At 47.6% G+C, this 27,460-nt stretch overlaps 1 protein-coding gene across 1 annotated transcript in view; it reads right to left on the bottom strand.

Moving 5' to 3' along the window:
- PLEKHM1 (pleckstrin homology and RUN domain containing M1) overlaps nucleotides 1-27,460 on the bottom strand; it is a 351,512-nt gene that overhangs the window by 28,852 nt on the left and 295,200 nt on the right. The window contains exon 12 of the mRNA XM_069634062.1: nucleotides 21,802-21,959. Within this exon, the coding sequence (XP_069490163.1) occupies nucleotides 21,802-21,959 (158 nt within the window). The remainder of the gene's footprint in view (nucleotides 1-21,801; nucleotides 21,960-27,460) is intronic.

The raw sequence follows: 27,460 nt of genomic DNA, 5'->3' as shown, positions 1-27,460 counted from the left end.
TGACGGGATACATACATCCGGTCGGATCACCACGCTGCATTACGCTGTGAAGCATTCCTCAAAAGGGACACTCCAAGAAAAGTTCTGTTCTGCAAAAAAATAAAATACTAACTTCTGTAAGTCAGGACAGAGACCAATCTCTAGAATGACGACCTTGGTAGATATGAAAATAGCCAGAGAGCACTTCTTACATAAACTATTTGTGAGAGGTGAATGGGCTGAGCAGGGCCAGGATGCCTGGTTGCAGGCCATCACGCGACAGGTCACTGAAACAGGGTCAGACTTATGGAGAGATCAGGGTCCATTACATGTGGCCCTGAGTGAACTATATATGGCTCCTAAGGCCAAAGATGAACACGACAAGATTGTTAGGATAGCGGCATACCTGTACCTATATATGGGAGACATGCAGGATAGATGTGCTGAAAGCCAAAATCTGGCAAATAGGCAACAGATGGCGTTAGAGAAGGTCCAATCTGACCTGGTCTCTTCTGAGCAGAGGCTGCAGAGGAGCCAGGAGTCAGAAGATGATAGTAGGCAGCACATCATTAAAATAAAGAAGGATATGGATGTGCTGCAACAGGAAAAGGTAGAACAGGATACCAGATTTCTGGCCTTGCAGAAGGAATACCAAGAAGGTTTGGACTCCCTACTGCAAAACCAGAAAAAGCTGGAGCAACAACTGGACTTCAACAGGGTATGTGCTGAGCAGGTAGTCACCCTGCAAGGCCACCTAGATAGAGTGAAGGCAGAGAGCAACAAACTAATTCTGAAAGACCTGGATACCCAGGCAGAGTTTGATCAGGAGCGCCAGAATGCTGGTGCCTTCCAAAGGCAAAGGGACGACCTGGCGGCACAAATGCAGGCTCTTAGTCAGGAAAGGGATACCTTAGGCCAGGAAGTCTGCCATTTAAAAAGAAAAATGGAAGAAAATCACCTGGCCCACCAGGGACTGGGTGACCTCCAAAAAGAACACCTGAACTTGCTAGAGCACACCAGGAGGGTGGAGGATGCTCTAGCAAGAAAGGAGCAGGCCAATAGGGACACAGCTCAGGAGGTAACCCTCCTGCAGCAAAGACTGGCCCAGTTCTCCAGGACCAACCAGGAAGTACAGAGGGAAAATGAGGCTCTCTGCCAGCACAAGGAGAGGCTCCAGCAACAGGTAGCGATGCAGGAGAAACTGATAGAGTCGAGTAAGGCCTTAACAGAGGAACTGAAAGCACAAATGCAGGCTCTTGCATTGCAACAGGGAGCAGGGGCGGATAGAGATGAGGTCCGCTGGGAAAGAGAGACTCCTGACCATAACCGCAGGAGCCCTAACACCAGGGGCCTTCATCTCCCCCAGTCCCTGGACTCTACCACCCCCATGTCCCCTGGCGCACATGAGCACAGGGCCACAGGGATGGCAGATTACTATCCAGCTAAGAGTATGGGGCTCATAGGCCAGTACCACTCAGGAATGGAGGGGTGGGCATCCGGGTATGGGCACCCAAGTACTGTACAGTTCAGTGGGGAACCCCAGGAGAGTAGGCCCATTAAGGGCATCCTGAAAACCTCTGCCCAGTTAGGTCAGTGGAGGGGGTACCCATCAAATCCTGGCAGCAAGGAGGAATCTGAAGACTCCTCTGAACTGCGCAGGACACAGGAGACCAGGTCCCCACATTCTGCCAGCCATTCCCAGGCTCGCAGAATCCGGGAAAACCTGGAAGAACAGACGGGAACCTCTGGGAGCAGTGCCTCCGAGTCCGAGGACGAATGGACAAGGGTTACCCGAACCAAAAAGGCCAATAAGGCAAAAAGGGCCTTGCTTAAGGACCCCTTAAAGCAGATTAAGGCGATCAGGAGCGTCATCACGCCTTACCATAAGAACGCTAAGTATTCTGTTTGGGAGCACTTAGAGTTGTTTGAACAAATGATGGAGACTTTCCATTTGAAGGACAGCCAAAGCTGTATTCAATATGTAAAGTGGACCTTCTCCCCGGAATACTCCAGTTTCTTTGCGGGGCTGGAGGACCAAAATCATTTAAGATGGTCCACCTATAAGGCGGCCATCTTGAAACATTTTTCTGTTCACAGAAATCCTCAAGAGGCTCGCAAGGCGGCCTACAATTTGCAATGTGGGGAGGATCAGGCCCCACAAGAATTTGTGCAGGAGTTAAAGCGTGCTTTTGCGCAGACCACCAGAAGGGTGCGCACAGACAGTCGAGAATTCGTTAATACATTTTTTCATGCCTTGCCCAAATATATCATGACCCAGCTCGTGAGGGATTTTCACGAGAAAAGATCTTTAGACTGGGTCATTGAACAGGCTACCCGGATCTATGAGGTGCAGAAACCGATAGATAGCAAAAGTAATGCCCAGAAAAACCCCAAAGCCAACAGCACCCCTGCTGCTGCCAAGGTGGCAGAGGTAAAGGTCACCCCCGTTTTAGAGTTGGAGATGGGGGGGGCCTAAAAACCTACCTGCACCTAATAATGCTAGGCCCAGAAGGTCCTCGGGCCAGTCACAGACAGGGAGCCAGGGAGGCAGCCCCACAAATGGGGTCCCTCGCTCTCCTGATTATGTAAGTCCCCGTTACAAGGGAAATCGACCCATCCTGGGTTATGTGTGGACTCCTCCAGCCCAAGGGGGGGGGATCCAGCCAAGCACCTAACCCAGGGAACTTCCCTCCCAACTTCCCACAGGAGGGCAGAAATTCTCTAAACCCTGGGCAGAACTTTTTCCCCAGATATCCACCCGACTTTCAGCCCCAAAACCATCCATCCTTCTTTCCCCAATTCCCTGAGCCCAGACCACTGAATCCGGGAGAGGGGAGGCCAAGGGTGGAGGGGTACCCAAATCTTCCCAACCAGGGGTACTACCAGAGGAGGGACAGCTACCCTTCCCGGGATCAGCCCAGGGGAGAAAACAGGGCCCCGTATCAGCCTGAGCGGGTTTCCCAGTTAGAGCGCCAGGTTCAAAACATGGCGCGGGATATGGGTCACATACTGAGGGCTCAGCAGAACCCTCAGATCGGCATGCCGGCGCAGAACGCACCCAACTCTGGACCTGGTGCTCCAGAACAATGACGGGGGCAGCACCCCGATAACACACCGGTTCCCAGGGAGGAGGCACAAAGGGAAGGGGGGTGTAAAGCCTTGGAGGAAGCTTCCTTCCTCACTTGTAAACAGCCCCTGGAAACCCAGGAACCGGAAACAAAATCTCTTGCCCCTGAAAGTCTGCCTCCTAAGGAGCAGAGGGGGGGTAGGAGAAACAAAAGACCCAAACAGACTCAGTTTGAGGAGGAGGTACAGGTCTTCCAATTTGAGGGAGAGGGATCCTCAGAGGATCCTGGGAAAAGGATCTTCTCCTTCAGAGAGGGGGGAACTCCTCCCAAAGAAAAATGGGTCCCTAGGGATGCAAATCCAGACTGGGGAGATGTGGAGACTGAGCTACCGCCGCCCACCATCTCATCCCAGAACCAACAGCAAGAAAATCCCCTGGTTCAAACCCATCCTGGTGACTGCCTCCAAAAAGGGGGGGGGCGGCCCAGAACCGGAGCCAGGGGAACCCACAATGGCTCTGATCTCCAGTTGCCAAATTTTTCTTTCAGATTCCCAAGGCTCTCCACAGAATTCTGCCCAAATCTCTTCGCTAGCGATGTCCAAAACCAGAAAATTAGCCCACCAGTTGTCCAAAAATGTACATTATCTGTGCCCCCTTGAGGAGAAGGAGGGAAGATATTATGCCCCGGTCCGAGTACAGGGGCAGGGTACAATCTCGGCACTGGTGGACACTGGATCTCAAGCTACCCTTCTGTCCAGAAGGGCCTTTGACGAACTGAATGCAGGAAGGGGAGAGAATTACCAAATTCCTCTCACCTCTCTTCCTGGACAACTACAGAACTTTGACGGGAAGGAAATTCCCGTTGAGGGGACTGCAGACTTGGACATTAAAATTGGGCGACACAAGTTGAAACACCCGGTCATAGTTGTGACCCCAGAGGGCACCCCTTGTTTACTAGGGAATGACCTCCTGAGAAGGTTGTCACCCCTAATCGATTGCGTAAACAAGGTCCTCTGGACCCAGACTAGCCGACCCATAAAATTAAAACAGAGTGTCAACCATGTTAGTTTAAAAGGCACATGCCACATGGTTGAACAAAAATCAGACCAAGTAGAATTTCACTTCCAGAACAACCAAATTCCAGACGTGACAGTCATAGCAGTAGGACAACAGACTGGTGATGGGGGGTCCTCTCTATTTCTGAAAATCAACCTTCCTTCCAGTCTAAAGTGGTACTCCACGCTGGAAGGAAACACTCTGAGATTCTATACTAATCCACAATCAGAAACTCCCACTCCAATAGTCCAGAAAGATGTGAAATCAGCTCAGAGCCTGGCTGATATTCAGCAAATTGGAGAGCAGTTGTTCATCCCTGTCCAATTAAATGAGGGGAAGGACTCTGTTCTCGCTCGAGTGTGTGTGAACAACGGTAAGAGCTTCATCAGCGAAGCCATGTTCCGCCAACTCCCAAAAGATCCAGCCATTCCCACATTCAAACTGATAGACAAATGGGAAATGGACCTGGAAGCACCTAATTCCAAACATCTCCTGCCAAGCAGGTGTATGCTCAAAATCTCCATTGGCAACAAGAGCATAGTCCATAATTGTTGGGTCGTGCGAGACGTCACTGCCGCCTTTTACTTAGGCAGTGACATTCTCAATCGCTTTGCCATTAGTTTGGACCTAATAAACTTCAAAGCTTGGTCCCGATTAGCGGATAATCCCATGGGCTTTGATGATCCAGAAAAAGCATTTAGGTCAGCTCAATTGCTACCTTATGAGGTTGAAATTCAGGTTAAAGAGGAAGTCACCATCCCAGAAAGGACCCGACAATTCTCCCTGGAAGTGAAAGTTAAAAGGGGACAAGAGTTGAAAAACCCTGATGCTTACATACATCTAAATGCTTCTCTCCAACAGCAAGGGTTGGGGGTAAACCCAACACCATTAGTCAACATAGAACATGACACCATTCCAATAGAGGTGGATAACAGCGACTTAAAGAGTATTACTCTAGCCGCAGGCACCATTATTGGAATGGCGGTTGATGACCGACATTTCTCCATTGATCTTAGAAATGAACTGTTAGGACCAATCCCCAAGGACTGTTTTGACAGTGACAGTGATGACAACGCAACACCCGACAGGATTTTTACCCGACATGGGGGGAACTTCCTGGTGTACACTTCCTGCCCTTATGGTAAGGAAGATGTGACTTGTGAATTCAGGAGGGATGAGGTGATTTTCCAGGTTCATGAAGGCTGCCTTGCCCACCTGAAGCCTCCGGTCCAAATCAGCACTCTGACCAGGGACTTCTCCACCCAGCTGGAGGAGGCCGCTGAGATAGCCAAACCAGAAGTCTTTCCAGGCTTCAGGCAGATGGTGGAAGAGAGAGTCAACCTAGCTGATGCCTGTGTGACTCTGGAACAAAAGCAAAAGTTGAAACAAGTTTTCTTGGATTTCCAAGATCTCTTTGCGGTAGACTCATATGACTGTGGTCGCACTGACATCCACACAACAACAATCCCCACGGACCCTGGCATGACTCCTGTTTTTGTGAAGCAATATCGTTTGCCTCTCGCATCAATGGAGTCCCTTACTGAAATAATTAAGAACCTTGAGTCCCGGGGAATAATCCGTCCAGTCCACAGCACCTTCAATAATCCGGTGCTGGGAATATTGAAGCCAAACGGCCAGTGGAGACTCTGTGCTGACCTTAGGGAGCTCAACAAACGGGTCCATACTTCCCGATGGCCTCTGCCCTACATTGACCAAGGGCTGGCCCAGATCCAGGGGTCACAGGTATTCACTGCAATAGACCTGACCAATGGATACTGGACCGTGCCTGTCAGTAGGGAGGACCAATACAAACTGGCTTTTACCTTTGGGGGCCAGCAGTATACATGGACCCGGACTCCCTTCGGATACCTCAACTCCGGTAATGAGTTCAATATTTTCCTACATAAGGCCATGCCCGACCTGGGTGCGAGGGGTAACCTGGCTTATGTAGATGATGTCCTCATCAAAAGTTCATCTGTGGAGGAACACATAGCGGAGATCCGTTATGTTCTGACCCAGTTGAGGGCCGCCGGAGCAAAACTTTCCTTTCAGAAAGCACAGTGGTGTAGAACCCGTGTTAATTTCTTGGGGCATGAGATTACTCCTCAGGGTCTCTGTCCCCAGGAAAAGAAAGTGGAAGCACTTCAGAAACTGAAAGACCCCACAACTCTGCGGGAACTAAGGAGCCTCCTTGGACTGACTAATTACAGCAGAAAGTTCATTGAGGGCTACGCAGAGATCACCAGACCCCTGATTCATCTCCTGAAAGGGGGGGTCAAGTGGGAATGGGGTCCAGAACAAGCCGAGGCAGTAAAACAACTCAAAAGAAGCCTCTCACAAGCGCCTTGCCTAGCTTACCCTGTCAGAAACAAGGAGTTTTTCCTGGAGACGGGGTTCTCTAATACGTGCTTGACGGCAGTATTATACCAAAAGCATGACAAGGTCAATAAAGTAATCTCCTATGCGAGCAAAACTTTATCCTCTGTGGAGGAAAAATTCAACGATTGTGAGAAGGCACTCCTGGCAACGGTGTGGGCATTGAAGAATTACCGCCCGTTTATCCAGGGGGAACACATCATAGTGGAGACTCCACACCAGCCTCTGCAATATCTCCAAAGTGACAGAATCCGGGCCGGAAATGTGAGTAATTCCCGAATTACTTCCTGGATTCTGTCAATGCAAGGCTTTCCTGTGGAGGTCAGATATGGCCAAAACAAGAAGAGTCCCCTCGCGCAAGGTCTGGCTGACTTGCATGATTGTGCCAGAGAAAACTGTCTCGAGGACGAAAGTCTAAAAATAAAGGACAACACGGAGGCATACCTTAATTCCCCACACAAAGTCTTTGAAGAGGACAAGTGTGAGGGAATGCCCACTGTCTATGTGGATGGATGCTCTTACCATGTTGACAACAACGGGGAGAAAGAACTGGTGGCTGGCGTAGGGAATGCATGGGTGAAGGAGTTCCCAGAACCCTCCGCTGGATACAAAATTGGTCCCCGAAGTAGTCAGGTGGCAGAATTGATGGCTGTGCATCAGGCCATCCTCACTGCTGTCCAGCATCAACTCCACGAACTGGTCATAATCACAGATTCAGATTATGTACGGAACGGGTTCGTGGAGCACCTGGTTAATTGGAAAACCAGAGGCATGTTATGTGCTAACAACAAACCCTTGAAACATGGGAAGTTGATCCAAAACATTGATGATCTGGTCACATCGAATGAGATGACCATCTATTGGAAAAAGATCAAGGGTCATTCCAAAGTAGAGGGACCAGACAAAACTGGAAATGACTTAGCTGATCAGCTGGCCAAAACCGGGGCCATCCAAGGGGATCTAATTGAGATTGAGTCCCTGTTGGGGGAAATCCAGGTCACTGCTATCACTAGGTCCCAGACAAATGCTCACAACGACCTTTCAATTGCACAATGGAGTAAGGAGACCCCTGATGCTGATTTGATTACTGCTCAGAAGGGGGATCCAATTATTGGTAAATTTTACCAGCACCTTGAGGACCCTGAGAACTTTCCCCTGACGGATACCGATTACACTGGGAAAGAGGACCTAAGAGTGTTGATGAAATGTCCAAAAATGTTCAGAATCCAAGACGGGTTGCTGGTAAGGAAATCCAAAGCTGGCCACGATCAGTGGGTGGTTCCTACCTCATTCCGAAGCCTGATGTTAAGTCACGCCCATGATGCGGCCACCGCCGGTCATAGGGGGTTTCACACAACATTGGAAATCTTAAGAGAGGTTGCATACTGGCCACACATGGGGCAGGACCTCGACCAATATTTGAAGGGGTGTCTTGTGTGTGCACAATTTCAGCCATCATCCCTCACGCACCGCGCGCCTCTCCAAAAGAGGGGGATGACACTGCCATGGTCAGATTTACAAATCGACTTTGTAGGCCCTGTGATTCGCTCGGCTAGGGGGAATAAGTACATGTTGACTGTGACATGCTTGTTTACCAAGTGGGTGGAATGTCTCCCAGCCCCAAACTGCAAGGCAGAAACGGCAGCTGCCTTGATGATTAACCACATCTTTTCCCGTTTTGGTCTACCTCAAAGGATTGAGTCAGACAGAGGTAGCCACTTCACCAGTGAAGTAATGACAAAGATGTGGGAGATACTGGGGGTCAAGAGAAAGCTACACATTGCTTACAGGCCAGCTTCTTCTGGGGCAGTAGAGAGATATAACCGAACAATTGTGAGCATATTAAAGAAGTTTGTGGCAGATTCTGGGCCAAGTTGGGATATCCGATTAACTCTGGTCCTAATGGCCATCAGATCTACCCCTTCATCTGCAACCAAAATGTCACCATTTGAGTTGATGACTGGGCGCAAGATGGTGCTTCCTCAGCATTTGCTCTACAGGACCCAAGAGCAGACACTGATACATGCCTCCACTACTCATGAGTATGTAGAGAATGTAAGGAAACACCTCCAACATGCTTTTGCTTATGCTCAGCGGAATCTAGAAAGATCAGCTGATAGCATGAAGACCCATTATGACCTGAAAACTTCCAGGAAGGAATATCAGGTGGGAGACCGGGTCTATCTATACAACTTCCATAGAAACCAGGCAAAACAGCGGAAATTCTTGCCTACATGGAAGGGACCCTTTGAGATCATCGACAAGATCTCTCCTGTGGCCTACAAAATCCACATCCCCAAAGGTCCTTTGGCAGCGGGGGAAGACAAGTGGGTCCACATAAACCAGTTGAAATGTTGCCATCCCAGGCACACTCTGCAACAACTGGAGGAATCCTCTGGAATCCTAGCGGGTATTGTCTCAGACTAATTCAGTTCCAACCATAAAACATACCACATCTAGTCTCTAAAATATTGTGATTTGCATGAAACTGTCTTAGTTATACTGTTTTTTTTCCAAAATAAGAATGTAATGTTTCGTTATGATGAAATGCATATGCTGCCCCACTATCTCAACAGTGGTGGAAAAACGTCTATGAGTAGGTATTGCCGCTCTTCCTTTGTCGTCCTAGGAGAAAGAAAACCTGAAGACGGGCCAAGGAGGACGATCCGGAGACCGCGAGCAGAGACGCAACGGGCCCGGGGTACCGCCCAATCTTCCCATCAGGACCGGCGAGGAGAACCGATCGATCAGTACCGGATGGAGGAAAAGATGCTGAACTGTGCCATTTATTGGAAGAAGATGAGGAAACATCCCAGGTCTTGCGAATCCCATCAGTGAAACCGAATGGCCATCGCAAGAGGGGGGCTTGTGGGATGTATTTACCCATGCATGCGAGCCCTACCTCAAAACTGTGCAGTATTGAAAACATCATGATGGCCAGAGCTTCCTAGGAAATGCCCAGGGAAGTGCATGAAGAATAGGCTGCCACCCATTTTTGCCGATGTTATGGGCACAGAAGGACACTGCCTAAAACCACCATTGGACTACCCACACAGTAGTCTGAAACCATTGGGAATGGCAATGCTGATTGCCAAAAGCAAACCCATAACTGTGGGGAATTCATTTGTTAAATCCCAAAAATGGGTGCAGTACCAGTACTCACCACTATCCAAAAGCCGGCGTTTTAAAACCACCCTGTGTTTCTCTGAAGGCAGGCTCAAAATGCCTATTTTCAAACATTACAATATGTGCAAAATATTCACTGAACACCAGCAGGCATTTGGCAGAATGGAGTTTTGTGTGCCTACAAAATCTGGGAAATGAAGAGCCCAGAACCATGCTTATAACAAAACTGGCTGAGCTATGGAGTCAGCAGTTTAAGTTGCACTGGATTTAAAGACACTAAAATCGAAAATGTTTAGATTAAATGAGTGACCTATGTTTGGTGTCACATGCCTTTGTAACTGTTGAAATGTCATAGTTTTGCACTTAGAATCAGCATTCTAGCTGCATGTGTAAAATTGCAAGTTAATTTAAAAAGCAACAAAAAACATGACAGTTAGCTGTAAGTCTGGCTTAAGGAACTTGATTTTGCTTGACAACTACCCTCATCAGGAGTGAAACTTGAGTCACAGCTGTGTTCCCAGGCCTAGCTGCCCTTTTGCTGCTCACACTAAGGATATGCCATCTATCTGATAATTGAATTACCTGTGCTCTACAGGAGCTCTGAACAAAGCCTGTCTTGACTCATGCAAAGATTTTATTACAGCGGTCGTAAAATGTAGCTTCCTCTTGGCAGAAGCTGGGAGGGGCACTGCCTGTGAGAGCAAGCTGGCTTGGCAGAACTGGAAAAACCAGAAATTCAACCTTGTGCTGAGGGTAAACCACACCCCTTTGGAGCCAGAACATAACTTTAAAAAGATGGATCACTCATAGAGCGGACATGTGAAAATTTTATAAATGATACCATAATTCTTGTGATTTTTCTGCCCACAGTTTAAGAGGTTTTTAGAACCGGTGGTATGTTCAGGGGGGTGTCAGCGGAAAAGTGGATATTACTCTAAATGTATGCATGTTAAAAATCTGAAACTTCATCAGTTAATGTCCATACTCCCTGCGCACATGTATGTAAAGTTGGGTCAATGTCAGAAATTGCAAAATCAGTTAAAAAGTGAAATATGTGCCATTTCTGAATGCAAGCTCCCAGGAAGAGCAGAGTTTGAACAGGGTATACCTCCTGTAATGCATGATGGGTGCATATGATTTTAAAACAATATGTACCTCTGCAAATATGTATTTGTTTCAAATCTAGATTTGTGTGTAAGTTGACAGGAGGAGTGGACTCTCTGCAAGCCATAAAATGACATCACGCTGACACACACTTCCTTCCCCAATCAAATGAGAAATGGAAGTTTGACCAATTAGAAGCTGAGAGAGAGGTAGGGTCAGTGATGCTAGAACACACCCACATTCTAAACACATAAAAGCAGACAGACAGGACAGATAGGGACCTTCAATTCCATCTGCCGCTGGAAGCTCTGCCGGAAAAATCCATACTTACCGCCATCAAACTTCAAAGAGCCAACACTTAGACTCCAAGATAAACAGAGACTTCAGAACCTTAACCAAAAAGGTCACTGCCAGCAAGAGTATTTGTCAGCAGGCCTAAAAATCTTTTTGCAACTGAACTCTTCAGACAGCCGGCTGACGCCGTCTGAATTTTGCCAAGAACTTTTGCAAGAACCCGGTGACAGAAATATCCAAAGAGAAGGCAGGACTCGACCCAGAGAACCGGTGCCTAGCAGAGACCAAGCCATTGTATCCGGAGTGCTGACCCCGATGCTGTGAGCAGTTCCAGAGACCAGACGCTGTGCCCAGAGACCGTCCGAAGTCCAGACCTGTTGACCAGATCGTGACAAAGCCGCCTTCCTGTTTAAACTCTCTTGTGAGTACCGCCAAACTGTACCAAACCAATCTCTTAGTTTAAATTCATCTAATTCAATCTATTTAACCTAAGTAGAACTGCCTGATAGCTCCAAATCTGTCACCTGTCATTCTAGCTGCAAAATCTGTCACTTGTCATTTTCTAGTTGCAAGCTGCACTTGTCTTTTTGAGCTTTTAAAATTACAAATCTGAAAAACGACCTTTATTCAATCGCTCATATCTCCGCAACCGTTTGTGCTAGAGACTTGCAGTAACTTTCATCTGAAAGTTGAGAATCTAAGCTTTTAATCGCACTAAGAACCGCATTCCTACCCCCTATAGTTTTGCCGTAATTGCGGAACACGCATTCGCGAATTTTACCGCGATTTGCAATTTCTTCACGTGTAAAAAGCTGCTGCTGCTTGCCTTCCATTTGCCAGAAATTCGTTTAACCTGCTAATCATTCCTGAATCATTGCAAGAGTGAGCCTGGACTAATATTAACTAGATACCACTCACCCTGAACCTCTGAAAGGGAATTAAAAGCATTTCCAGCATATTTCTCATCCATTGCTAGCACATATAAAAGCATTTGGGCCTGTGTTTTCAAACTTCTGTAGTCTAAGCTTGCTGGGGTGAACTGAATCACATTTGATTGCATTTCTGAGAACTGTGTGTTTTCCTTCCATTTCCTTGCCTTGCATCAAGGGGGGGAGGGGATTGCCAGAGAAAAGTGATTACATTGTTTTGTTGAAATCATATTGAGTATTTCTATACTGCATTTCATTCATTCAACCTTGCATCCATTTGAACTCTATAAAGCATTCTCTACCACATTATACTTCTGTACCTACTTACCACTGTGCTACCTTATCCATTTCATGTCAACTCCTTATTGATTATAGAGAAGTGTGCTAGTGCCAGATTCTCCGTTGTTAATCATTATCATATCAGATTAAGTGTGATATTCAATTATTAATTTATTATAAAGGGTGATATATATATATTTTAAATTATCAAATAAACCTTTAACTTGCAAAACAGAACTACTTCTTGGCTCAGTGGGGTCAGGAGGATTCCAAGAGAGGGGTGTTATATAAGGGTAGTCATCCAGAACGCATGAACTGGACATAAAGATATATCAATAAGGGTTTTCATTCAGTATTATAGACTAGGCGTTGACTTAGCTGTAGTGTTGAAAGAAAGCTGCCTTTTTGGGGAAAGACTATTTTATGCACGCAGTGATCGCTCTTAAATATTTAATTGTTTTACCCAGTACGGTCTGTGCGCCACATGGGCAATTACCATGGAAGGTCAGTTTCCGGTCGTTGCTCACTGGAGTAACTTTGTTGAAAATGTTGGGGGGGGGACATGACATCTGAAGAAAAAGTGCCCCAGCCAAATGAATGGGAACAAAATGGTGTGCCATGAAAGTTGGGAGGGGGGACAAACACCCCCGTTCCCCCCCCTAAAATTATGCCCATGCCGTTGCTCCTAAATATTTAAATGCGTTTCCCTTTACGGTCACCACGCTGCATGGGTAATTGCTTGAGAATGCTGCCTTTTTTCTTTTGTCTTGTGTTTTTCTTTTAACAGTCGCTGTGCCACTAAGGGGTTGTCTGCGGGGAGTGTGGGGCGCTGGGGAATTGGAGTGGGGTGGTCATTTGCATTTCACTAGTAAGCATTTGTGTTACAAACGGCACCACGGAAGGTGAGCCTTCCGCGGGCACTAGGAAGGAAAATGATTTGTCTTGGGGGGGGGGGGGGAGAAACTTCATCTCGTTTATGGTTTGTTTTGAAACACATTTTTAAAGGTGTCTATGGGCTGTTCTCTGGGTCGCGCAAGGAAACGGAAGCGCCGCTATTGATTCTATAAGACTGAGGCGAGCATTATGCTTCATCTTCAATTTATTCCCGTCTCCAGCAGTTTCAACAACATTTATTTCTTTTTCCAGCAAAAACTACATTTCCCTTTGTTCCAGACCAACTGTACTCCCAATGTCTTGCCCATGTGATATAGTCCTTCCACTACCTGTTCTCTCCCTCTTCATACCTGCTCTCCAAGCAGGTAAGTAGTACTTCTCATAGCTGCGCAGCGTTATGTTTAAAGATAGCTGTAAGAATATGTATAAATACTGCGATAACGTGCAGCGACGAGCAGAAAGCTTTTATATTGTATTGTATAGAATTAGGGCGCGAAACATACATTTAATTAGAATTACACTAACAGTTACTGAGTGGGAGATGGCGGACCTGTGCCACCTTCACAGCACGCCTAGGGGTTAGCTATTCTCCTCAGTCCATTCATTAGCAGCCCCCACCCTTTGGGAGGCTGGCTGAGTCACGTGAGCCGGCTCGAGAGGCAGGGACAGCGCTAACAGAGCACAACGCCTATTGGCAGCAGGAGGCCCCCACCTTTGGGTAGGAGGAGCCTCCGCCCTGCGAAAACAGAACAAAGCGTTGTACAACATTAGTGGTACACGCTTTGTTTCGGAACAAACGCACCGATCAGTGCCAAGTGATTAAGTACGGGAACAAAGACGCGGAGAGGACGCATATTATGCAAGAGTACTCCAGAGCCTCGACGAACGCTCAGAGGTGTGAGAAAGCTCTCTGACAGCACACCAAGCTACATACTGTAGAATATTAAGCACTAAGAACTTTTATTGAAGCCTGCACAGCAGGACAATTGGTGCAGCCACAAGCAAGGCTTACAGTGAGCGAGTGGACGTGCCACTACACCTGACACAGGTACCCAAGGCACAAGCACAGCACAGAAGAATGGCTGGGTTCGAATGGAATGAGTAGGAGCTGGAGGCCGCCAGTTACTAGGACCTTGCCTATAGTTTCAAGGAAGTGCTGGGTCACTCACTAGTAGAAGCAGTGGTTCAAGGGGTGAGACCCCTATAGGAAAGACTGGTAACCATTGAGACATATTTAAGCCAGGAAAAAAGAAGCACCAAAGTCATAGAAAGCACGTCCACAAGGTTCATTCCAGAGGGCCCACAGCAGTGTAGGAAGACCCGGAAGAGAAAGAACTCTTCTTACCCTCCCTCCACCCCTCCGGGTCAACCAGATGGGGCAGACCAAGAGGCCCCTGAAGCTACCAATGCATTTGTGAAACTGTGAGACGCATTCATGCGTAAGTCGGGAGTGCCGAGCCTCACAAACCCCTACCCAGGGGAAGAGAATATGGGGAATGAGGTGCAGGACTCTGAGGAAGAGCCCACAGAGACCCCACAATCCTCACAGGATGAGGACAATAGAGGGGACAAAGACGATGTACAACCCCAACCTAAGAAAAGGCTTAGAAAACTCAACAACACAGAGGACTATGAGGAGATCTTGGATATGTTCGAGCTAGAGCACATCCGAAACCCTAAGTCCTCAGACTGGTTCCCGTCACCAAGAGTGACGAAATTCATGATGCACAGACTGTGTATGGCCCTCGAAAACGAGGCAAGACAGCGAATGCGGGCAGAATGCCATAAACCAGAGCTACCAGGGAAAGTGGCTGAAGCGCCGGAGCTCGACCCGAAGATGTTAGCCTTCGTGTCAAAGACATCAAAAGACCCCAGAAAGGGGATAGACAGGTCCTGGATGAGTTGCCAGGAAAAGGTGCTTGATATCGAAGGACCACTGGTGAAAATAATGGACCTGGCCGAGCACGAGATACAGGAGAAGAGGTAGACCCGTGGGCACAAAGGGCAGTGTGCCTCCTGTGCAACGCTAATTGTGCCATATTGTCAGAGCGCAGAAGAGGCCTACTCCTCAAAATAGACCCCAAATTAGGCGATCTGGCTTGTTACGAGGCAGGTGAAGCAGCCCAGGGACTCCTATTCGGAGAGTGCTTCGGGAAGGAAATGAGGAGGTTTGTTGGTACTTAAACCTCCCTGGAGAAAGCTCAGGCGTCGATAAGGAAAATATTTCCAGGAAGAGTTTTCACCGGGACCGGTATCTAGGCCGAGCGACTGGCCTCCTTGTCTTTAATAGAATCAAGACTCCCCGTGCTATTAGCAGTGGTAATCTTCATTGAACACAAGTATTTAACAGGGCATGTTATCCTGCGCATGTTCAGAACTTCATGAATGCCCTGTGTTTTTTCTGAATGCGTAATTGATGCATTGATTGAGGCCCAAAAATTGATTAAAAAAACCTCAATGGTGTTTGGAAAGAAAATGGAAGGGCACCGCTTTCCAATAAGAGTGCTTAATGTGGTTTTTTTTTTTGCAACTTTTATTACGGGCGGTCGCCGCGCTACCAAGTTTTCACTCGATGTATGCTGGGGCAGCTAAGGAGGTGCTTGCACTACGTGCCATAGCCGGTCCCTTATAAGCTAGTGGTTTTTCGCGCCATGGATGCATGTTTGGTCGTGCCAGGGCCGGTACTTTACAAAATGGCGATTTGTTTAGGCGGTATGGAGGCTCGCATTGTCGTGCCTTTGCCGCTTTATACAAATGGCTCATTTCAGAGCATGCGGATCACCAGCAATTTTATGTGGGCTATGCTTCTGCAAAGGGGCAACGTTTTATGGCCTGCTGTTTGCCACACTTCAATGTATTGCACACTTGCTAATTGCGTAGTTCTTTAATCCTACGCAATGGTCGTGCCTTTGTCGCGTGATACAAATGGCTCATTTCATAAAATGACTGCTGCTCTTTGCACTTGACAGTGCTTTAATTAACCTCACGGCAATAAGGACTCCTATATAGATAAATTACCACTTCAGCTGCTGTCTTGAGTACAGTACAGTACAGTGGGGAATCAGTAGAGCTATTACGATGTGTCAGCTGGCTAGACGTTAGTGCAGTGATCTGGGCTGGATCTGAAGGTCACAGGTTCGAATTCCGGCAAGGTCTACTTCCTGGGGTCGATAAATAAGTACCAATTTCAATTGGTAGTAATAGTAATGCATGAAAATATGTCCCATGTAAAGCTTTGTATGGTGGCGCTTTAAAATAAAATGTACATTATTATTTAATATTGGGCATTTGTAATGCACCTAGACAAAAGGTTGCTAGACAAGGTTTAACCTTATGTGAGAGTTGGATAACGGAGTGTTTTATGTGGACCAGTGTTGCTGAATAGATATTCTATAAAAGGCGCAATTTGCATCACATTTCATCAGAAAACTACCTTTTTGTTGCTAATCAAACAGTGTAAAAAAGGAATGAATGGCCATTTGCAACCGAGGGCCACTTTTTCATTGGCACACTTTATGGCCCAGTCAGACCCTGTTGGGCGGCATCATGCTGCACTGCTGCACCAGCTCCAACCTCGTTACAAGGTAGAGAGAGGTCGGGGTGCATGATTTTAATACCCGTCATGACAAATATATTTGCAGGGCGCAAATGGTGGTTACTTATTTGAGCCTGTAAATTGGGGCAGTGGGCTAAGCACTAGTTGTTGGAATCTGTATTTGAGCCACAGGTTCGTATCCTTGACATTTTTGCCAGCATTGGGGGGGGGGGGGGGGGGGGGGCAGTATTTAGTGATCAGCTTCCCATGCCGTTACGGCATAAGCATTGAGTGGCATACATTTATGTATTTAGGGGCTGAATTTAAGTGCCACAACTTAAGATTTAAGTTAAGCTGTGTGTGGCAAAGGGGCATGCACAATAATGAGCAAGCAATACAGTAAGTTCAGCCAACCAGTGGCACATTTTTGAAATTTTACTGGACACAATCTTTCGAAGGATTTTAATTAGGAAAGAAGGGACGCAGAACAACCGTTAGGAGTCCCAAGTCGGGTGATAAGAATGCTTTATTGTGGTATCCGGTCATTCCAGCGAATCCAAAGCATCGACAGACCATACCATTGAAAAAAATGCATCGAAAAAAAACATTGAATGCATTTTTTTTTAAATGGTAAAGGGTTTAGTAAAAATGTTTTTTAAGGTTAAAAAAAGGGGGGATACCCCCATAAAAAAAATGCATTTGATGGTTATTTTTCGATGCTTTTTTTGTCAATGGTATGGTTGTTGATGGTTTGGCTGTCGATGGAATCACTAGGAACCCTTTATTGTGTGACTTTGTTGGATAACGGATTGTCTTATGTGCTCAAAACAAGTTCAAGGATACACAAAAGTGGAGGAAGGATCATTTGGCACGTCGGTCATGGTACAAGGAAGAGCTGGGAATTAGTGGTAGGGTTGGCCTGGTATAAAGCAGTTTAAGAGAGGATTTGCTGGACACGCAAGGTGTAGGAAGTGTCTGCTGAGTATGTATAATATACAAGTACAATTCCCTCCCTACCTCCACCCTGCATTTTGTAGCTGCAGCACTTGCACAAACCCAATAACACAAGGTCTAGTGAAATTGTCTTGTTCCCCCCTCGCTCCTCCCTTTGCATGGTAACGCCTAGAAACACCTGGGTACAGGAGCTTTATAAATAACATATTATATTGTATCATTGAGGGACACTGAGGGGACGTCGGGTTAATACAGGTGATACACATCATAACAAGTTACATTTTGTTCCCATCATTTTAGGTTGGTGAGAAATGAGAAGATCACCAGACATGTTCCCCAGCATCGAAGTTAGCTCCAACAGAGTGGTAATGAGTGTGAGGATGAGGCCTTATATTGGGCCCTGTTACAGGAAATAAAATGCGCAGTAAGGGTAAAAACTGGGCAAAAAAAGATGTTGGAGGGGGAGCAGGAGGTGCTCACACCCCTGCTGGATGTTCAGGCCCAGATCTGCCCACTGGTAACTTTGGACACCCATCCCACCTTCGCCAAGCGAAATACCTACTAAAGCACCACCAAAAAGGAAATGGACAGAGAGTAAACCAAGGTGTAAGGTTGTAACTTTCAGGTCACAAGAATCATTGTTCTTACAGGTGGCAGCTAATACCGGCGGGCACTCTGCTGACGTGCAGCAGGCGGTTCTACCCACAATAAGCGAGTTTGCAGAGATAGGTGGTGCTACAATCTCACAAACAGGTAACCACTTGGACAGTGGGGAGGTAAGTGAGCTACCACCAGGCAATGATTCAGAGAATTATACAATTAGTAAGGCATTAGAAGAAATGCAGAAATGATTGCGAGGAGTGGTGCAGCTACCTAGGAAAGGGGTCAGCAGTGAGACCCCATGAAGAGTTTGAGAGGGCCCCTCGGAGCCTGCCGCGATCGTGGGGGTTATGGGGGCCCAGACCTCTCTGGATGCAGGGAGGGTGTTTGTCACAACGGGGGTTGCGGCAACAGTGCACCAGCAGGGGGCTACTGGTCTGAATGACTTGATTGTGCAGGGACAAGGTAAAAGAGGGGTAGCAGCCTCGGCATTGGCATTAGAGGAGGTAGGATTCCCCCTTAATAAGCATTGCACCTTTACGGTCTGACATGACAGGTCCACCTTAGCAAAAAGAGGCAAAAAAAAGAAATGAACCCGAGGAGAAAATAGTAAACTGGAACAAGACATTCTCTTTGTTAGCAGCAGTATTGATGGACAAATACCCAGAGCAGGGGCCAGCTTTATGGAAGTACAGGGACACTATTGTGAATGAGCAAAGGAAGTATGGCTACACGGGATGGATAGATTACGACAGGGATTTTAGATCCAAGATGTCAAAGTGCCGCATAGGACATGGGACCAGAAGGACATGGATGGCTGGGTTTTATTTATGGGTGGTAAGGACGGGGCCATTAAGGCAACTGTCGATGTGTCAAAGTAGATGCAGCAGCCGTGGTACGGTAAGGATGAACACAACCATAAAACTGACATGGGCCGCTTTCATCAAGGCCCCTCAGCACTGAGGTGAAAGGATCAGGCACAAAGGGGTTTGGTCCTGGACAGGCCTGCAGATAATTTAACTAGGGGTCGTTCAGTTACGGCGCAAGGTGCTGATTTACACAGCATTTCTCAAAGTGTGGGGGGGCGGGAGGAGTCAATCAGTTGCAAGATGCTTTAATTCAGAGGAGGAGATTAGGGGCAGAGGGCAACACAAAGGTGCCCAATAGATCAATGTGGGAAAAGGACCCTCCCCAGTGGGAAAAATGGTGCAGCAAGAATTATTATTTTTTTTCAATCCAAAGGACAAAGAGTGCGAGTTACTATTTAGGGATTATTTCTTGTCCTGCATAGCTGCGGTGTGCATACTAATGGTTTATGTGCTGTCGTAGGAATGGAGAGATCTGGAGGATGGGGAGGACCGCCTCAGGTTTGCGTCTAGAGTATGGCCACAGGAATTCTAGAGGGGCCCAGAAGTTTTGTAAGGTGTGGGATAGTTCCACGGTTTACAGGCTCAGCGGTAAGGTTGGATAGTAATCCAAATATTGCAGAGAAAAGCTTACTACTAGAAGTATGAAATACAGTTAGGTCGAGTGAAGCCTTGGTGAAGTACTTGCATACAGTCATAGGAATATTAAAATAACGCAATAGCACTGGAAGGCACACAGACCAAAAGCAAACTTGTTATGACCCAATAAGTGTTTTCAGGTGCTTGCACGATGCAGAATGGACACCGGAAAGGGGGGATGGTGAGAATATTGGCCCGTAACTGTGAGGCAAGTGTTGAGGGAGTACCGACACCAAAGATGGGTCGTTCTTACAAGAACTGGGACACGAGTGATCCATACAAAGGTTATAAGAATGATCTGTCAGCCAGACAGCATACAGCAAAGGTTACCTGTTGGTTGTGTTCACAGCTCTAAAAATGGGCAGGATGTGCTAATGAGAGATGGGGAGTGTAGATGCAGGTAGATGAGGTCTGTACGTTTTGGGGGTATCAGCAGGGCCACCCCCAAAGTTTGGCCGAGTTACGGGGCAGTCCTAGCCGGGTAGGAGTTTCACGTTGTGGTTTTGGCCATAGTCTGTTCCCGATGGCCGCACTCGAGCCCAATTCGGATGACGGGCACTGAGTCCCTTATGGACAGTTGAGGCTCCTCGGCAACAAGATTCAGTGGTCCTGGGAAATTACTGTTTGGAAGTTGATAACCAGAGGCGGATGTCCGTTACTCTGCAAAAACAGAAGTGACAAGTGTCTCCAGGGTAAAATTCTAAAGGGCCACCTTAGCAGTCTAAGGAGATTGCTTCACTTAGTGGCTGGGACCGGCCTCCCAAATTGTGTGACTCCAATAAATGTGATCTTGTGTTTTACAAATTCTATACAAATTGTATGTGTGATGATTATGACTAATGTAACCATGGCATCTATGTCTTGGATCCTGGGGAGTATGGGGGGGCATAATGGGGAATGGCCTGCTAAGTAACTTATCTGGGATTGCCTTTGGGAATAGTTCAGAGGTACAACAGCCACATCTTTCCATCTATTGGCAGAATCTTAAATAAAAACCTGGACGACAACACTCTGATGGAGTGGAAATGTGGGGTCCTCCATTAAAAAGCAAACACGATGTGGCCCTGTGAAATAAATTCCTGGAAGAAGCTCCTAAGAGTACTAAATGGTTTTAACATCCACAGCTTTCAAATTACATGTGACTGATTTTTCAAGTCTTGCCAATATGACTTTCGAGATAAAGGAGGGGGCTGGATGTGGGTCTCTTGTGCCTATTCTAATTTTTGGCAACTTTCCTATGCTAGAATGTGTGGCATCTCTGAACACAGGTGGGGCCAGAGGCTGGGTTCAGCTCCCTTCATATGTGGGGTTAGTAACACTAGCAACGATAGGCCCTTCAATTCGTACATCCACTTGTGAGATAAGTGACTCTGTAAGGACAGCAGCAACATCACACAGTCCCCTACACCGGTCTCCAAAATTACCAGAATCCAGAAATGTAATGAGTAGTGTCCCAAGTAAACCCTACCAAAACAGCTGCTCAGCATTATTTGAAACAAAATAAGAAATCACTATCACCAATAATGAAATTTTTTTTTTTAGCAAAAGAGATGGGCCCATCTTAAGTGCAGCTTCCAGAATTTGCAACCCTCTTACCAGCCATAGCGAGTCTCCAGCAGAAGTGCAGGCTCTGCAACACTCCTCTGCTTTGCTTAACTGACCTTTTTCGATGTTGCGATTTTATCGTACGCTCTTGTTAAATTACTGTTACTACATCATTTTAATTTTGGAGAAATACTTTTTACAGGTTTCCTTTTCCACTCATTAGGCATTCAGTTCACTGGGATGGGATTTGTTAAAGCCTTCTGAAGTCAGTGGCCACTTTAATGAGGGTGTTATTCAGAGATTTAGTTTCACCTAGCACTGAACAACTTTAATGTAAAGAAAGGGAGTATACGGCTTTACTATTTATTCTATATTTTTTAATTGATAGCAGAAGAGGTAGGAGGTGTTAAGAAAATCCTAAAGTAGTTGTGCAAATTCGTTTTACATGAATTTGTAAATATATGTTTACAAGTTGAACATGCTACACAGTTATTCAGAATCAATACATGCAACAATGAAAAAAATACAAAAAATTAATAAATTTCACACAACGCTCACCTAGTAGTTGTATCAAACTCAAAAGGGAAGATAATATCATCCTTGTTACAGATCTGGCAGATAAAGCCCCGTTGGCTGCAGAGGTCACAGTCATAGATGTGATCGGAAGCAAACTGGATCACAGACTGAAGAAAAACCTCAAAGATACCTTCTGTGATCTGCAAGGCAAAGAAGACATTTAAGAAACATGTAAAGATAGATGAGCTCTATATATATTCATGCAAAAACGTTTAACCAGACTAAAATGTAGCCATCTCAATATAAATTATTTGAAGAGGAAATTCCGATAACTGGGCCCAACAATTGTGAATGTAGCATGTTCTTGTTTAATGGCACCGCCCTCAAACATTGTATGCTCAAGACTGGTTCTGTATGTACAAGTTGAAGGAAGAGTGCACCTTTGGGACGACTTGGGGAAAGGCTGTGTAACAATGTTTTTAATATCAAAGTTTTCAAACTGTTTATATGTGAACATATTTTTTTATTAAGAAAATGCGAATAAGGCGGTAAAATGAATCCCCAGAAATCGAATAGTCATTCTTCCCACCCCACCACCCAATGCTGAATCTGCTAGATCTGCAGTCCAGAGGCCACTAAATGCTTCGGTGTCCTCCTGCCGCCCACCCTGCCGCCCACCCTCCCCCCACCCCCTCCCCCCCCCAGTCCTGCTGTGGACTTGGGAGACAGGCCAAGATGGGGAAGGTCGTGTGGGAGACCCAAGGGAGAATCGCAGTTTTGGGCCAGAGATTTACAGACGCAGCGAGGGTGCGTTGGATAGGCAGACAGACTCGGTCCCCCCTCTGGCAATAACAGGCAGGCTACACCGAAAGGTGGGAACAACAAAGGAAACAAAGTCATTGCAGAACAGATTCATTGCAGGCAGAGAAGTAGACTTATTGCCTGCATTCTAAGTTAGGCACACTGGACACCAATGATTCTCTGCACTGAGCTGCAGGTAAAAGGTGGGACCTGGATGGCAGACATACAAGCTAGGCAAAGCCACTTTCATGGGACCCGGGGGCCTGTGGAATATCCTTGGATGCAGCTGGAGGTGGGGGTTGCTGGGGGGGGGGGGGGCACCAAGGGGAGAAGGGAGGGTTGGAGAGGGGGGAAAAGCCGAGGGAGGAGGCTGCTGGGAAGGAGGAGAGGGCAAGAGAGACTGGGGAGAGGGGAGCAATGAGGTAAAATAGCAGGTGGAGAGATTGTGAGAGAGGGGAGAGAAGTGGCTCAGAGAAAACGGAGAGGATAGAACGTGAGAGAGAGAAAAAGAAAGGGGGAAGAGACAAGGAGAAAGAAAAAGGAAGAGGAGGAGAGGCGAGAAAGGAGAAAAAAGGGAGCGAAAGGGGAGCGAGAGAAACAGGGGCAAAGGGGTCAGGAGGCAGACTGGTGGAACAATAGAGCAGATTGGGGTCGAAGGGAGAACAAGGGGAGGGGAGAATGGAGAAGGGCAGACAGGGAAAAAGGGTACCTGCTAAATGGGCTTCCTCAGCTTCTCTGCCCTCACCCACAATTTCAGCACACTACTGCCAGCAAAACAAAAAGCAAGACCCAGGTCCTCTCGCCACACTCTTTTAAGGCTGTTGCTCTCCCACTCCAGGACACTGATGGACACATTAGGTGAAACTGTTTTCTGCTGTTCCCAGGGCTCAAACAGGAAGGGAATAGGGGAGGGGTGGGGAGGGGGTAAATATTGACGGGTCCTCTCTCCACAGCTTTCACTTCCCCATGCCACATCTAGCCCATCAAGGTGAACACAACATGTGGAACTGGTTTCTGGCTGTTCCCAGGACACAAGGAGGACAGGAGGGGGGGGGGGCTCACAGGTGGGCAAAAATAGGCAGGGACAGGTCCTCTCTCCACAGCAGCTACCACCCCCTCTCCCTCCCTCATGATGGACAAAACAGGTGGAACGGTTTCTGGTTGTTCCCAGGGCTCAGGGAGGCTTGGTGAAGGGAGTGGGCAATCACAGGGTGTAGGCAAACATGTACAGGGACAACAGACGCTGTTACAGGGGAGGCGAGGACATTCTCAGGAGCAGATGCTTACAATGGCCATAAAAACTGGCAGCTGTTTGCCTGAGCTGGGACCAGGTTTAGTTCTTAGAGGGACAGGATCCAGTGCAGGGGAACAGAATGGAAGTACATAAGAACCCACAGGTACACATAGCAAGGTAGGGTTGCGCGTGCACACACAAACTCTAAAGACACAATGGGGCTCATTACGAGTATGTTGGTAAAACGGAAGTCATACCGGTTCTGCAGTGCTACCGTTACCAGCCGGGATGACCGGCGGAAGTACCGCCGTATTACGAACATGCGCACCACCCCGCTGGTAACGCTAATACCGCAAATCTGATAATAGTGGCAACAACCCGCATATGCCATTAACACTGCCAAATAAACAGCGCTATCAAAGATACCAGCGACAAATCTGCCGGTATCACTGGCATCAGAAATTACCCCTCTGCCGGAATGGGAAGTGCAGCGGCAGCCACGATCTTTAAAAACACAATCCATTCCGAATCCCCCATTTCCTTTTGTCATCCAGACCCGATACTTGTGGCAGCATCATGGCACAGAGGAGGAAGGCACGCAACCCAGAACTGCGGCTGCAGAAGCCAAAGTTCACAGAGGTAGAGCTCACTGCACTCGCTGATGCAGTCGTGGAGAATGCAGAGGAGCTGTTTGGGTGCAGGCAGCGCAAGACCTCTGAACAGAGGAAGACGGCCAAATGGGCAGAGATCATGTCAAGGGTGTCCGCCGCAAGCACCGTATCCCACACTGCCAGGGACTGCCACGAGCTGTGGAATGATTTAAAGGCGAGTGTGCGCAGGCTAGTAGACAGACAGCGGAGGTGGCACGGTAGAGCCCCTCAAACTCATGCCATGGGAGGAAACTGCTAGCTCCATCCTCCACACGGAGGGCATCAAGGGGATTGGCAGCATGGAGGTCGGAGCTGGGTACAACAGTGATGTAGGTGAGCCCTTCTGACCCCATGCACATGTGAATGCTGTGACCATGAGCATGCATCCCCCAGCAGTGGCATACAACATGGGCAAGGGCATGGGATATCACATGGCCATCACAGCAAATGCACAGTGAGGACACACATGTGCCATGAAAAGTGGGGAAACCTAGCCATGTACTGCCAAGTGATGCCCCAACGCACACCCAACAACATGCTACCTGGGCAGGCCGACAAAGAGCACATGCATGCATTGTGTACACCCTCAGCCGGCACTGCCACCATGTAGATGTGGTAGCACCCATTGCATCGATACATCCATGCCAATCACGCAAAATGGTTCCCTGGAACACAATGTTGTACGAGTGACCTGCAAACAAGTCTGCAAGATGACCAACAGCATGTCATTCTATTTCAAACAGGTACACAGTTCACAGACAGTGGCGAGGCAGGACCCTCTACGGCAGACACATCAGCTGCCACCACACCTGCACAGGCCAGACCCCTTGCCAGTGGGAGCAAGTAGCAGAGCAGGGCTACAAGGCCACTACCACCACCAATACCTCCTCCACCCTCACCCAGCACCACAGTGGAAACACCAGCTACAATCGAGGATGACACAGTGGTCCCTCCACCAGGCATGTGACAGCTGTCACTGCAGCCACCACTGCCATGCCACAGCCACCACCTGTCGTGGCACACACCAATGCCGTCCCAGCTGTGGTGCACAGTCGTTAGGGTTCCAGCATGCCCTCATCTCCATCACGTGCAGTACAGCCACAGGCACATAATGGCAGGGCCCATGTTACTACCACCAATGAGGAAGAGGGTGAGGAGAATGACATGGCCGATGCATCTCCATGCTTTAGACCAGAGCCACCACAAAGCCCAAACAGCCCACCACCTCTGCCTGTGACCAACATGTCGGCAGTCCGGGGTAAGGCTGGATGCCAGTGAGCGCCAGCAGGCATCCAGAGAGGCACTTGCAGGCCAGCAGCTGCAAGAAATGCAGGCCATGCACAACTCCCTGAAGGGGTGTACCTACAGGATTGCCTGGTCACTCAGCCATGCCACCACCACCACCATGGTTTGACAAAGAGTGCAGGAGCATACATAGTCGGCCTCAGCCTCTGCCAAGTCACTCAACCAAGCCATCCAGTTCAACGTGCAGTTCACCCGGGCCCAGGTGTCAGAGCCCTCCACCTCTGTGACCCCCACAGAGGGCTCCCTTCATAGCATCCTAAAATGCCGCTCACAGCACCACCTCACTGCCAAGGAGAAGGCCTCAGTGCCCAAGAGGGGTTGGAAATAACTGTTGGACACTGCAAGGGTGTATTGAGAGGGAACCTGGGGAGAGTTAATTCACCTCTACACATACTAATATTCCACTTGATTCAATGCTAGGATATTCCTTATTGTGTGCAAGTGTTTAATGTGGGAAGTGACAATTTACAAAGGTGCAAGGAAAGTGCAATAAGAAGATGCTCAGAATAAATTGCCCATCAGTTCCTGTCGAGCCAGGAACCACTCCCTTGCCTCTACCTCCTCAGTGCATGCATGCACAGCACTCGCAGGCACTGTGTCGTTCTCCTCAGGGGGTGGCATCTTCACATCTGGGGGCATGGGAATGTTCCACCGTATTCAGAAATTGTGCAACATTGCACATGCAAGGACAATCTGTCCCACCTTATCAGGCTATACATAAAGGCCCATCCAGAGCAGTGTAAGCAGGCCAAACACACACACCCTAGTCTGGTTGTATGTGACTTCCTGTGGCGTCTTGGGGATTCATCAGTGGAGTCAGCCATGGAAGCTGGGGGTATACAGAGTCAGCTGCAAGGGCAAAGGACATGGGTGTCAATCATGATGATCTGTGGATATGTTGCCTGTCACAACAATATCTCGATAGTGTGAGGAACCTGAGGTCATCCTCACTTTTCCTCCCCTGTATCCTCCTCTCTGGTGGCCATCGCTTATGGATCTCAACCATGGGGGTGGACCAGGGACGATCACCTGGGTGGAGGAGACTTGGGGAGTGGTGAGAGGACGTCCTCAGGCGAGACATGGTATCCCCCATTTCCTTTTTATAATGAAGTTTCTATCCCTCAAGCAATTGTGTTGTATACCTTGAAGCGTATTTTGTTTTAGATGGAATTACAATAATGGTCACAACCCAAATAACCGGACAGACTCAAGAAATATGGCAAAGTACCATTTTATTCTCAATTTAATAAAGCAGGGAGACCTGACAACATTAGACTGAAGCATGTACACTAACACCTAGGTTTGATTGCGTGGAGGTCTTATACCCCAATGTGCGTCATCTATGACATCATACTATGTGGCAAAATACAAAACCTATCGAGGAAAGGGATTGGTTAAGATACCATATCTACTTATAGAAGATATAAGGGTTAGTGCTTCATTTGCTACCCTTTGTCTGTGGAGCATGCCTTGAACTACCTCTAAATGCATACAGTACTGATTATAGCAGACAACATCAGTGGATTGGCTCCTACAACATTGTGCGTTTGTTTGTCCCCCAACCCCACTGATTGGTTGGCATACTATTCCCAACCCTGAACTTTCGTATCCTTCGCAGCATGTACGTGAAAAGAAACTTGGGTGTTTGAATCCCATCAGACGATTCCCCATTTTACCAATTAGTCCATCTCTCATCGGTAGGCCACAAGCC

The sequence above is a fragment of the Ambystoma mexicanum genome, chromosome 13 (genome assembly GCF_040938575.1).
Source record: "Ambystoma mexicanum isolate Mex_15411 chromosome 13, UKY_AmexF1_1, whole genome shotgun sequence".
Taxonomy (NCBI): Eukaryota; Metazoa; Chordata; class Amphibia; order Caudata; family Ambystomatidae; genus Ambystoma; species Ambystoma mexicanum.
The sequence above is the reverse complement of the archived record's forward strand: the minus strand, read 5'-3'. Positions and strand labels throughout refer to the sequence as shown.